The sequence below is a fragment of the Sitophilus oryzae genome, unplaced genomic scaffold (assembly GCF_002938485.1).
Source record: "Sitophilus oryzae breed Bouriz unplaced genomic scaffold, Soryzae_2.0 scaffold_1590_pilon_pilon, whole genome shotgun sequence".
NCBI classification, from domain to species: Eukaryota; Metazoa; Arthropoda; class Insecta; order Coleoptera; family Curculionidae; genus Sitophilus; species Sitophilus oryzae.
In genome coordinates this window covers 1,769,629-1,784,805 of record NW_022146270.1, presented here as the reverse complement: position 1 = coordinate 1,784,805, position 15,177 = coordinate 1,769,629, and the positions used below count along the sequence as shown (strand labels likewise).

The 15,177-nt window shown below is 33.2% G+C and overlaps 1 protein-coding gene across 4 annotated transcripts in view; it reads right to left on the bottom strand.

The window, feature by feature from the left end:
- The window catches only part of LOC115879916, a 295,395-nt gene that overhangs the window by 117,347 nt on the left and 162,871 nt on the right, over positions 1–15,177 (bottom strand). For all 4 annotated transcript variants that reach the window (XM_030896968.1, XM_030896972.1, XM_030896971.1 and 1 more), the window contains one exon: positions 10,828–10,941. In XM_030896968.1, coding sequence (XP_030752828.1) covers positions 10,828–10,930 — 103 coding nt within the window. In that variant the 5' untranslated portion in view covers positions 10,931–10,941. The remainder of the gene's footprint in view (positions 1–10,827; positions 10,942–15,177) is intronic.

The following is a 15,177-nucleotide window of genomic DNA, read 5'->3' as shown; positions in this document are numbered from 1 at the left end:
AAATAAACACAGAAAATTGGCGCCGGGAGGCACGTATAGCGGCCCATACCAAAATATGTTAATCTGCGACTTTGACTGATTTTGATGTTATTATAAATTTTGTTGCAAATGTTATTCCTAATCTTAATTTGAACCGCGTTTCGCTATCTACTGTAATTTTGGAGTTACAATTTTTTAAAATTTTTAACCCCCTCCCATACCCCCTTACCAACCCCCCACCCCCACCAAAAACTAATGGCCAGATTCTCGGGTGCCACAGCATTTTTCTGCCAAATTTGGTTAAAATCGGTTTAGCGGTTTTTGAGTTATCGTGTTACAGACGGACAGACAGACGGATAGACGGACAGACATACAGAGAGGCACCATGAGAAAATATTTTGTACTTAGGTCATTTATGACCCAAATAACTCATTTTGAGTGAAATTAAAAACAAATTTTTTTGCCGATCTTAATAGCCTACCATACCTATTGGTATACCATGGGTTAACTAATACATTCAGCAATATTATACAAAATAGTAAAATAGAGAAAGCTAGAAAATATCAAATTAAAAAAGTAGAAAAAAGACTTAAAGTCTTGGTCTCAACGTTTATACAATGTTTACACGTGTTTCGCTCATATACGAGCATCATCAGACCTAACAAGAAAGAACCTAAATAAATAACAAATAATAAAAAGGTCGTCATAACTTACAAATACAATTAAAATTAATCCAAATGCACGTTCACATTTTACAATTAAAACAACACTGAGACGAGGCTGAAATGACCGGCAAATATTTCTCAATAAAATTTTCAGAAGGGTTCAGAACCAATTAAGCTCATATGAGAACATGATCTCTAGATCATCTCAAGTCAAAGTTGAGAACAAAGGAAGACAAGGAAAATATCTGATTGATAACATATCGGGCCTTATGCATTCACAAATCCTTGTTCAAATTTCAAATAATGCCGATTAGAATATTCTAGTAATTTTTACTTAAGAAATAATTTCTATTTAAAAAGCATCTTTCAGGTACTAGTTTTTATCTATTACAGTAGAATTGAACGCAGCAAGGTATTAATTGACGTTATATGGTCACGGCAAGCTTTCTTCCGAGGACTTTGAACTCGCCAGCTAGGTTCGACCAAACCGACTGAAAATCCAAGATCGCCTTTACGTAACCTCTTCTGTTCTAAGCTATAGGAGTTTAGAACGGCCAAGGAACATATGTCTCTAGTAATTACTTCCATGAACGTTTTTGCATTTTATCTGTTGCATCGGGTGGGAGAATGAATTCAACCGCGAAAAACACTTTTATGTGGTAAATATGAAAGTAGATGGTCGGCGATACGGCTGCTCGTAGACGAATCTAACAAGTTCAAAGCGACCCGTTCTGATTTATATCGCTATGTAAATCGTCATTTTTATTTGGTAGGTTAAAAGCTTTCGTCGATTATGTCGTCCAATTACTTCTTTACGTGAGTTCTTAAATAAATTAACTACTTAATATTAAACATTTTCCTAAAGAATGTATAGTCACTGTTTTGATAGTATTTAAGAAAATCGGCGGTTGTTGAATGGAAACGGAATAGTGGAGAAATACTCATAACTAGGGTTCCCAAACCGGAATCCCAGTGAACGTTTATCTCCGAAGAAAATGGGGAAACACCAGAACACCTCATCACTGAGTGCGCCGAGATGACAACTATTCGTGCCATAAACTTTGGTAGGACTGATATCAGAGACGGGGAACTAGTCTCTGTGATACCGTGTGTCCCATATTCGTTTGTTTTAAAGAGTTTCTCGTTTATGAAGATGCGGTTTTCACATCACTATACTACTTTTTTATGAAACTAAAAATTATGTCCACAGATTTATCCTAGCCCTCTTAGTTCCTGAAATACGGGGCGAGTTTGAAAATTTTGCATTCTTCGACTCCCTTCGTATCTCCATTATCTTATAACTCATCGAAAAGGTGAAAAATGAGTCCCATGGAGTTTTTCAAGTAGAACTCAGTGGCGTAACTAGATTTTCGCTAGGAGCCGTCATTCATGAAATATGAACGAAAAATTATGTTGTTTTAAATGTAAGTATATAATTTTTTTTATTTTATTTGTCGTTATAAACTTTTTAAAAATATATTATACCCTATAGTATACTTATTTTCATAAATAAGATTGCCAAAATTATTATCGATTGTCATTCCCCATACGGTACAATGTTTGTATTTTTTAAATGTTATTTTAAATGTAAACTTAATTATTATTGAAATAATTATTAACTAAATTAAAATTTACTATATCCTATTAAGACCAGAAATTAAAATTGTTAATATCTTTGGCTTACTGTGTACCCGAATCACAGCTTGGTGTGTGGCATCAAGCCCTACCATTTCAGCATCGTTGTTTTTTCTTCAGCAACAACCAATTAAACAGGCCATTTATTTCAGAATAAAGATTAATTATCTTTAAGCTATTACTTGAAAGATATCGATTAAGTCGAAATGCGCACAGCCGACATTTTTCAGCAGAGTGTGAGATGTGCAATTTTACTTGTTCACCCCCCCCCTGTGGCAGATAGCCTTGAAATTACTGTAATTTATATGATGAGGAAAAATTCGGTAAGTTGATTACATAGATGGACTTTGCATAGCGGAGAAGAATTTATAAGTTAATTCATTTTTATGTGTTAGTAAAGAGAAATTAAAAACACTAACTACAGAAGTTTAGAATAAAAGAATGCAAAAATTGAAAAACAGTAAGCAACAGCAGTAAGTAAGAACAGTAAGTAACAGCACAGTAAGTGGTATACTCTCTGATGCTTCCAAAACCAAACAGGAACAGGGATATGAGTATTTGGGCCGAAAACTAAATATTCCAAACCAGTAGGCACCTACCCCAGCATCCTTAAGGCAGAAATCTACTCTACTGAAAGATGCGTAGATCTTATCTTAGATAGGAACTATCGGAAACAAGAAGTAGCCACTTTATCCGATAGTCAAGCAGCGTTAAAAGCGATCAACTCGGTAACTATCAATTCAAAGTTGGTCAAAGAGTGTCTAGAGAAGTATGTCTGAACAAATTAGACCAAGACAATAAGATACTCCTAAGGGATAGAAGGTAATGAAAAAGCAAACGATCTAGCTAGAAAAGGAGCGAACACTCCACTAACTTGACCAGAACCGTTCTGCTTCTCTAGTGGAATCCAACTTAAAACGGAACTCAAGAACCTGGAAGACCTAATCCGTACCCTGGAATGGAAATCCTCCAACGGTGTAAGACACTCGAAGAAATTTCTCAGAACTTAATACTGAGAAAAATCAAAGATTTTCCTGCAGATGCAGATTCTGTGGGGAAAATGGAAAAACACCAGAACACCCCATCACTGAGTGCGCTGAGACGACAACCAATCGTGCCGTAAACTTTGGTACGACTGATACCGAAAATAGAGAACTGGTCCCTGTAAAACCGTTTCAGATAGTGACTTGTCAAAGCCTTGAGACCTGAGACTGTACGATGAGTTATAACTCAAGAAAGGGGGACACAATAGATCTATAAGATCGCGGTAATTAACTTCCCCCCTCCCGTACAATCTACAATCTACGAAGTATAAATGCAAAATTAAAGTCAACGAAAATAATAAATAGTTTTAGTAGTAAACATTTTTGATAAAAACTATTTTTACAAATTCGACGAAATACTGTATCTTTATAAATGTTTCATTTATTGCCTGCCATATTTATTGTACAACATGACAGAAAAAAAACGGCGTCAGAGTTGGTTTGGAAATGAAGATGGCTATCATTTCATGTATAATTGTGGAAAATTTCGTTTTTTTTTCTATCGTACTGTATATATTTATAATATATATCGTACTGTATATAATTTATAATCTCTAATTGCAGCCACAAGGCCATTACAAAATATTTAAAATACTTAAATAAAGTAAATTGGGTAACTAGTAGAGCTGCAATTCGAGCATTGCAAGAACTGAAACACAGGAAAGAAGACTTTGTTGATAATTACTTATAAATCGAACATAATTGAAAATTCGATTCACGTCTATAAAACAACAATTTGATAGTTTGTTAAGCTATTCCTTATAATTAACAATTACTAAAAAAAATTTGACCACTTCATTGCATTATTATAACCAGAATTTATATTTTGTCAATATTTAGATTTTTTGTGTTACAATGAAGTAAAGCCGGGACCCCATTATGCCACACGCCACGCCACGCCATGCCACCCCACGACATGAAGATCTGTGCGTATGTATTTCCATTTAATTATATGTATTGCGTACACACTAGGCAACAAGCCACCCCACGCTATCACACGTGTGTCGTCTGTCCCAGATCTCATGTGTACACTCTTTTCCACGTTGCAACACGTGGACTCACGTGAAATAGCGTGGCGTGTGGCCTAATGGGGTCCAGGCATGATTTTTCTCGGTCGTAAATACACAGAAATTTCTTCGAATGTTTTAGACCAGTGATTCCCAAAGTGGTCCAGGTGGACCCCCAGGGGTCCACGGGAGACTTGCTGGGGGTCTACGTAGGCGTGAACAAAAAATGGGGGTCCATAAGATGTTAATGGGGGTCCACGAAAATTTATCTGCTTTTGATAGTAAAGAGCAAAAATGTAAGCATAGTTTTTATAAGGGCCTACCTACATTGTTTTAAGTACCTATCTAAGCAGATAATATTTTAATAAGGCAAGCGACTGTTACTTGTCCAAACTTGCGTATTCGATATTACGTACAATTTCGTGTACAGACTTGCAAAGCGCTATCCGCCCGACAATGCTTAATGCTTGTTCAGACATGAACTTGATCACCACTATAAATACTTGATGCCAAAGGCAAACGCATTCATTTGTTTCCGGAATTTCGAAAAAAGGCGGAATTTGGAAAAAAGTTGTGAGAAAATTTATATCTGTGTTTGCTAGTGCCGGAGAAAAGTAAGTAACCTACCTTTTTTTGTTATAGTACTTAAGTATTTTGTTTACGTGTACTAGTCGGTTGATCACAACGGCCTGTATAGATAGGTAACTTAGTAACTTACAGATATTTTAATTGTCCTCTTTCGATTTGAAGACAAACACAGCACGTTTTATTCAATTGTTTTTTCACGAGAGAAACACTGCCTCTCTAAAAGGCCGAATAAGCAATATTGCAGAGCAATTAATTTTGTAATTTTTCTTGCAAATAACTACTAATTTTATAAAACAGTAATTTCATAATCATTTTAAATTGGTTTTGAAGTAACTATTTTATCAAAACTATTCCTTTTCGGAAAGAGCGAGCGGTGCGCGGGCGACGGGAAAAGGGCGGGGCTTGGACTTCGATGCCAGTTTGTCACGTTTTAACAATGAAGCCGCAGACAAAAAATACGCAAATACACGGAGCGCGTGAACTCATTGATTTAATAAAATGTTAGTTATCGTTTTTATGGACAATTTTGGGATTTCGACTTTTATTTTTTCCTACACAAATATGATCAGTATTCGATACTGAGTACACCAATTTTATTTATACTATTAAAAATTAGTGGTAAATTATGTACTTTAAAATTGATACCGTTTTGTGAAAACGTCTGTATTTGTCTCAGCGGTTTATTAGTTGGTCCCTTTACAAGCCGTAATTCTATTTCCGCGTGCTGACAAAGGCTGCGGTGTGATACCTATATTCAGAAAAAAAACTTGGTTACTAAAACTTTTTTTTACAGGTAAGGTAACTGACACGAAACATGGCTACAGCAAAGAAAAAATGTCGACAATATAGTATCGATTATTTGAAATATGGTTTTGTTCCATCAGAGGCAGACAAACAATTGCCCATGTGCCTATTATGCAACAAAGTTTTGAGCAATGACTCTATGAAACCATCAAAGCTCGAAGATCATCTAAAAAGGTGTCATACTGATAAAATAGGTAAAGATTTAAAATATTTTCAAACATTGAAAGAAAAATATGGAAAGAGACCCACCATGCACAGTATGTTCGCTTCAACATCTCAAAGTAACGATGATGGCTTGCGGGCATCTTACAATATCTCATTACTTATAGCAAAATCTGGAAAACCGCACACTATCGGAGAACAATTAATTTTACCCGCTGTTGAAGAGGTTTTAAAAACTGTTTTGCACAAATCTCCATTTGACGTACTAAAAAGAATTCCATTAAGTAACAATACTGTACAAAGACGCATTGATGAAATGAGCTCTGATATCGAAAGCTTTTTGTGCAATCATCTGCAAAAAACTCATTTTTCTATACAACTGGACGAGTCAACGTTACCCAGTAATGAAGCATTACTATTGGCATATGTCCGATTTATTGTTGAGGAAGAAATTCACGAAGAATTGCTATTTGCCAGAACTTTGGAGACTGACACTAAAGGCGAATCAATATTTAATGTCCTGAGTAATTTTTTTACGGAAAAATCGATCCCATTTACAAACATTATTTCAGTGGCAACAGACGGAGCTCCTGCAATGGTCGGGCGATATCGTGGGTTTATAAGTCATCTCAAAAGAATTATACCAGGACTTACAGCTATTCATTGCGTAATCCACCGACAACATCTTGTGGCAAAACATTTAAGTGACAGGTTGAACCAATCTCTTCATTTTGTAATAAAAGCTGTCAACAAAATCAGAAGCAATGCATTGAATACGCGTTTATTTGCTCAATTGTGCGACGAAAATGATGAAGACTTCCAACGACTGCTCTTACATACTGAAGTACGCTGGTTGTCGAAAGGTGCATGCTTAACGAGATTTTACTCTGTTTTCGATTCCATATTAGAGTTCTTAGAAAGTAGAGATCCAGATTTAAAAGAAAACTTGATCAAATTCAAAGCAGACATTGCGTATTTGACAGATTTGTTTAAAAAATTTAATGATATTAACTTGCAGTTACAAGGGGACAGCCTGAATTTAATAAAAACAAAGGGGATAATTTCGGCTTTTCTTGGGAAATTGAAATTTATGAAGCAAAACATTAGTCGGCGCGAATTCTCTCAATTTCCAAACTTGTCGCAGGTAGAATGTATTGATGAGGATATCCATACCTACAGTCAACATTTAAGTGCTCTGCATGATGACTTCAAAACCAGGTTTGAAGATATACTGACGATGGATATACCACCATGGATCATAAATCCATTTGATGAAACGGAAGTGGCCAATGTTGTATTACAAGAGGAGCTGCTCGAGCTAAGCACTAATGAGGAGCTGAAGGTGAAATTTAGAAAAGGCTACCCAACATTTTGGCTGCAAGCAGAAATACCCGAAAAATATCCTGGACTGTGGGAAATCGCAAGGAAATTTTTAATAGCTTTTCCCTCGTCATACCTTGTCGAAAGGAGTTTTAGTGCCGTTACAAACCTCTTAACAAAAAAAAGGAGCAAATTAAACATCACAGAGCGGGGGATTTGCGGTTATTGCTCACAAAAATAAAGCCAAACATTGATCGTTTGCTGACACTCCATCAGATACATCCTTCCCATTAATTAAAATTATGACCTGAACCTATATTACCTTAATATTTTTCTTGTAATTCTATTCTTTTAATAAATAAAGTGATATAAAATGTACCATTTTTCGTTTTTATTTTACATATCGGAATATAGGGACAGAACTCAGAAGTGACACAATTTTTATTTTTTGGCGACTTTAAGAATGTGGTAGAAATGTAGCAGCAGGGGGTCCACCGAAACCAGTAAAATTTTGAAAGTGGCCCACGAGAAAAATAAGTTTGGGAACTACTGTTTTAGACCGTTGAAGGATCCGATTCCAGGTTACGGATAGATTCTTCCAGGTTCTTGAGTTTCGCTTTAAGTTGGTTTCCATATGTGAAGCAGAACAGTTCTTGACATTAAAGATGACAATAAACAGCCGAACAAGAACCATAAGCGCGAAGAAGAGAAGAACATGCAACGGAGACATCACCATGACGATAATGATACATAAGTATATTGTGAGAACTTATATTTTGAGAACTTAACAAAAATTTAATGACACACTGTATGACATTTAAATGCATAACACTTCTCTTAAAACTGTTCGACACCATTGTCTTGATTTTTATGTCCTTTTTCATTGGCGGATAGTTTAGATCCGCAATAATGAGAGAAGAATTATTCACAATATCAGAGCTTGTTTTACCAGATAAGTCTCAACATATCTCCATAAAAACCAATTAGGATCTACCGCACCTCCGAAACATTCGAGGAATGTGCCTTCTCAAAGTGGGTGGCGTTGGTCATCCGGGCGACCCGCCTCGCCAAAGGCAAGGTCGCCTCGCGAAGATGCCCCTCCGCTGACCGTCGAGCCTAGAGCATGCTCGCCTTCGACGATGACGTGCAAATAAATAAGGAATTAAATATAAGTTTGTACAAGAACGGGTCCGGCGGCGGCGGTACCTTTTTCCTCCAATACCGGACCAGGCAGCTCATTCGGTTGAGGTGCCAAAAAACGTGTGATTTTCTAACTCGATGAAAACTGTAAACCTCACTGGTATAGTCGATCGACATGACATGCCGGCTTCTTTTATGTTAAATTGGTTTCTGATAAAAGGTAGTCCATTCCACTACAAAAAGTTGCGAGATATGATGTAAAAACCAAGTCAGTTTATTTTAATTTCTATTGAAGCACCTAATCAACAATTTTGTTATAAATTTTTAGTATTAATATAAGACATCGTTATTATATAAAATTTGAAGTCTGTGAGACTTCTAGAAGTACTATAGAATTTGAATGATCTGTCAGTGAGACACAATAATTAAAAATTAAAACATTTGACTATCGATAATTCATGTACTACTTATGAGGTATAATTGCTAGACATACAGGGTGGTCCGAATCGTATTCCGGAAACTTCGGCAGCATATTCTGCAGATAAAAATAAGTAAAAAAGTTCGTATAAATGTATGTCCTAAAATGCTTAGTTTCGGAGATACAGGGTGTAGAAGTTTCATTTTTATTTCGATTTTTTCCAAATCATTTCTGAAGTAACGTCAATATTTGGATGAAAGTTGATGTCTGGGGGTTTTGTGACACGAGAAATTTGATTTTGATGTCAAAATGACTCCTATTTGTACAGGGCGCCACCTACATATGTTTTAACTGTTTTGAAGAGTACCTAATAGCTTTTCGTCCGTACCTGTATAAAACCACTGACTGAAAAAATACACATTTCCATGACTTTCTACGTAAAAAATGTATCTTGGTAAAAATCGCTACGAGCCACCGTTCTCAATATTTAAAATGGAAATAGTCAATATAGTCTATAAAATGAATAACTTTGAATTTTCACCGTTATTTTTCACCAACATGGCAAATATAAAATCCCTCTATCAATAAAGTTACTGATATTTATCTGATACTCTTTAAATTGAGTGACTGAACGAATCAGATAGGTAACTCTTTTTACTTTCGTGAAATAGAAAAGAAAAATAATAAAACAAGTGACAGTTCTTCCTCTCCTTGCAAAAATCAACACGCAAAAATCAACACGAAAAAATAATTGTCAAAAGTCAAATGTCATCAGCTTTAGACATTTCTAAAAATCAGACCAATGCCGTCTCTAATAGAACAGCCTCGGATCGAGATTTATGACGTCACGCTCGTTAGATACTACGGATTAATAAATATGTTGTAGAATACATGGAAAACATAATTATTCCTCGTTTTCTTGGTTTGTATTTTGAAAATGATATAGTGTACATGAAATATACATAATATACAGTTAATAAATACAATATATTATATACCTATTTATAGCAATAAATACTTTGGCAAATAAACTATGAACCACACAAATGCAGAAAATGTTTTACAATATACAAATAATAAATAGGTACATAAGATAATGGGTAAAATGTAAAATATATTTTAAATTTTGGTTTGAAAATCGATTTAATATAACAAAAAAACATTCAATATCTACTAATAGTGATGTATTATTATTTGCATTCACAAAATTTATATGTATATTTTGCAAGTATCAATGTTCGAAAAATTATATTTGCAAATAATACAATATCATAAAAAAAAGGCGTCAGCGATGGCTATGAAATAAAGATCGCTGTCATCTTATATGTAAAATTATTCTAAAATTTTTGATTTTCTTGGGATTTAGGTTCGGGAAAAACGCTGATTAAGTTTTCATTTGGTTTTTCATTATTTTTGTTGGTTTAAAATGAAAAAAAAATCATATGACACAGCACTGATTAAGGCTATAATGTTAGCCGAAACGTTTTTTTAAACCAAAAAAAAAATAATGAAAAACCAAATGAAAACTTAATCAGCGTTTTTATTTACTAACTGTATATGTATTTTTTATATTAACTTATTTATTAAAAAAGTAGAAAAAAGACTCAAAGTCAAAAAAAAACTTATTTATATTAACTGTATATGTATTATGTATATTTCATGTAAACTATATCATTTTTAAAATATAAACCAAAAATACGAGGAATAATTATGTTTTCCATGTATTCTACAACATATTAATCTGTAGTATGTAACTAGCGTGACGTCATAAATCTCGCTCCGAGGCTGTTCTATTAGAGACGGCATTGCGTCAGCATGGCCGCCAGTTGCTAACCTAAGAAAATTAACACTAGAAAAGCCCGCGGGAACTGTCAAATTCAAATTTATTTGTTTCACAGACTATACATACATATCATTATTCCTCGCGATTAGTAAAAATTAATATTCTGGGAGATAGCATTTGATCTTTTCAAAATCTACGTGAAATTTCCAATGTTCCGATGCACCATACTGTAGACCAATTCAATAAACATTTCTCATTACAAATGAAAACTGATTATATTTACCTGAAAATCTGGCCAGGAAACGATAGAACGGCGATGCTAGGGGGGCAAGCAGGCAGCGGGCGAACGATACGGTCCGCAAGCCCGCCCAGGGCCAGCCGGCCATCACGTACGCCACTGAAACAAAAATAAAAATATTAAATACCCAATTTTCAATAACGGTTTGCTGTATATCGAACAGCATTATAGCTGGTAATGTAGCATAGATTTAGTTGCACAGCACGTATCTATTTAAGAATGTGATTAATGACAGTATAAAATATTCACGATGTTATTATATAGGGTGGTCCGAATTGTATTCGGGAAACTTCGGCAGAATATTCTACATATAAAACTAAGTAAAAAAAATCGTATAAACTTTTGTCAAAAAATGCTTCCTTTGAAAAAAAAATCCTGAACTACTCGTAATATCGATATTCGGATGAAAATTGGTGTCTGGGTATATTTTGACATCAAAAAATTGATTTCGATATCAATATGACTCCTACTTGTAAAGGGCGCCACCTACATATTTTTAACTGGTTTGAAGAGTAATAACTTTTCGTCCGTATACCTGCATAAAACAAATAAGTGAAAAAATATTCATTTCTACCATTTTTTTAAGTAAAAAAGTCCTCTTGATAAAAATGTTGATAATTCGGACCACCCCGTATATAAAAATAATATCTTTGGATAGCTACGTCTAGAAATTTAACTTTTACATTTTTAATGTATTGTTTTAAGTGAAAAAAGCCAACACACTAAAGGAATTAATTGTGGAATTTATACAGGGTGAGTCTTAAATAAGTGCAAATATTTTCAGGAGTTGTATATAAACATGTCTTTTAATTTTTAATTAAAAAACACAATATAATACCTTGATAATATGACCACATAGGTAGTAGATTAAATTTAGGAAAACGAAGACTCAGAAAAAAACCGGTGGTTCTGAAAATTGGAGCAAAAAAAATTTTTTTTTTAATTTTCAAAGTATAATAAGTCGATTGTTTTGGACTTATTTGAAAAACGGTAAAGGAAAAATAAAAAAATATGTTTATTTCATCGAAATCTACCAGCCTTGAAAATATTTGCTCTTATTTAAGACTCACCCTGTATAGTTCTATTTAAGTGGAATATAAAAATAAGTTGTTGAACAGTTGTAGAAATACATAGTACATTTTCAAAACTGATAACATCTTTTTCTATGAGCTAAAATATATATTTTCTCATAAACTGTTCCTAAAAATTCTATTCTTGATTTCATTAACAAAAAATGAATTATATTCTACCTATACTATGTATATTTTATAGCATCAAAATAGAAGAAAAAACATCTCAATAAGTAAACGTTGAATGTCCTATTTTTAAGATATAGTATTAATAATAACTCTATTTTTTTAGTCTCATAGAATTATAAAAGTGAAACAGAAGGTAAAAGAGCCAATAATATTAACAATAATGCTATATATGCATTTTATAGCATTCCATTCACTAATAAAATCACTTCTACTGTGTTTCAATTTCTAGACTAAAAAATGTAAAAATTTCTGTAAATAAAACGTTATTTCTTTTATACAAAGTGTGCCAAAAAGTTGGCAACAACTGGATTTTCTATTATTTAGGTATTGAAAAAGCTTAAAAGTATGTATGTAAGTTATTATTTCTTCAGCATGCCCAATTTTACCTCCAATTACAAGTTTCATACGGCGACTTTAAAAAATATCAGGTTTCCAATTATATTTTCATAAAAATACCGGGTGTTTCTCAAAGGTTTCTCACCCCTATAACTTTCTTAATTTTGCAGATAAAAACCGAGATTTGGTTCCTTAGTATATGATATAAATCGGGATTAATTGACGGTTTCAATTGTTTTTACCACTTTCCTTCTTCCTCTGTTTCACCGGAAATGTCTACAACTTTTAATTAATTTTTAAACGGCACCGTCGGTATTTTTTTGCTTTATTCGATAGAAAATGACACTCACAAAGAATGACATTATTATACGTCAACTTTTGACATTTTCGTTTTAAAAAAATCGTATTTTAAATTTCAATCTAGGGTGCCATTGCTAACTAACGCTAACACTAACTTTTAATCAAGGAGCCTTGGGAAAATAGATAGATCGTCTAATGTTTTTAGTGTCTTGTCCTGGCTAGTAAAATGATGCCCAAATCGTATTTTTAATCATATCTCAATTTTCTTAAATGGAACGTGGGTAGCTCATTAGCATATTTGAAAAAAAAACATTTTTACGAATAATTTGGTATCACACACATGGTATATCGAGTCAAATTGTCTTTATGAACCGCATGTTACAATTTCAAATAAACCATATGCGAAAATGTCAAAAGGTAATATATTATGATATGTCATTCTATTCATAATAAAATATATTATAATATAAGTAAAAAATAAGTATAATTATAAGTAAAAAATACCGAAGGTGTTGGTTGGGAAAAATCAAGAGTTGTAGTCATTTCTGGTGAAACAGGAAGTGACCGGGAAACCCGATTAATGTCGATATAACCAAACTAATGTACCAAATCTCGTTTTTTATCAGAAAAAATAACAAAAAAATAAGAAAAAATGAAAGTTATAGGGGTGAGCCACTTCTGAGAAACACCCGGTATATATAATTTCTATTATAGTAAATTTAATTTTACTGTCCTCCAATAAATTATAAAGGAACTAAAAATTTTGATTTACAGATCACGGATCGCCGAAAATGGTCAAATGGCTAACAACAAAACTTTCGGAGAACTCATTCAAAGTAACTTCATAGACTTTCTGTGTATGAAAATAAATTTTGTTTTATTCAATTTATTTGTTAAACTGCCATATCAATAGTCGCATGACCAAATTGACCAATGTCATGATTTTTTTTGTTGCTGTACATGCTGGAGTATTTCAGGATAATATTGTTTGGCAAAAAGTGCTTGTTTTAATGGTAATATTTATTTCATATGTCTTATAGCCGACCAAAAATGTGAATTACAATGAGGAAACAATAAAATAATATTAGAGGAATATTTCACAATTTAATAATTGTTATTGCAACAAATTACAAAGTCATCTATATATTTGCCATTTGTATAAAGAAATAAAAAGTCTCATCGAAATCTTCCAACAAAACTAACAGTTACTCAACACAAGAAAGTTGCTCTGATTCATGCATTATTTAAAAATAAAAACATTTATAAATATTTAAAAGGTATACTTTTATAGCGACACGAGTCACCATCATTGCAAACATTAAAAAATGTATTTCAGTGTCAAGGAAACATACTATATATACATACTATATATCAAGATCCTGCAAGAAGTGAAAGTGACAAGAGGAAAATACTTCGTCATAGAATTTGATTAGCCGGCAAATTTTATATCAAATTAAAACAGAATAATTTATTACAAACAAATTACATGTATAAATCAATTTGAATGTACCTACTACATTGATATATAAACGTTAAATATATACAAGTACTGTTAAGTACCTTTAATATATTACCACTAATTTAAGTTCCATTGTGTATTTGAATAAAAAATATCAGTGTATTGCAATTAAATATTGAAAGATATTGCCCAATGCATTAAGGTATTATTAATTTTGCATTGGAAATCATATATTTTCATTTCATATTCAGTTTTGGTACCTTATCCGCAAAATTAAAAAAAAATGTTTAAATTAAAGTTTTCTTAAACAAACAAAGCACCATCTCGCAAAATATATAGGGTACAATTTACTAAGTAGTCTAGAAAATGCTAGGGTATTATTCTTTATATTATGTTTTAAGACAAAAGTTTATATGTACCCGAATATAAACATGGGGTCTAAAGTAATTCCTTTCTAATATACAGGGTGATAAAAATTTAAAAAAATAGAATGGTTGCAGAAATAACGGTTCTTATACCTGCACACTAAGGTTCAGAATCGGGAAATCTCGGTCTCGAAAGTACCGGAAATTCCCAGTTCTTTTGAGCCATCACAGAACCGGGACTCGGCACTCAAAATCCCCATACTCTCAGGACTCGGTAACAATAATTAAAAAATCAATTTTAGTTATAGTATTTCGAAGTCAATTGGAAGTACTGAGACTCTTAAGGCCTTTGTTCCGACGATGCCGACAAAGACAGTGCTGAAATTAAGAGTCCCAATCTATTCCAACTGACTTCAGATAAACTCTACGTACGGAAGTCATTTGATACTTTTTAATTCTACTTCTTTATAAGTTCCTTCTTCTTTTCTCCTTTGAAGAATAATTATAAAAAGATTAAAAAATGAACAAATAAAGAAGCACCATTAAAAAATAAAGAAGTGTACTAGCCAAGTAAAAGACGTGTAGGATCTGACCTCGTCAAAATTATCATCGATTC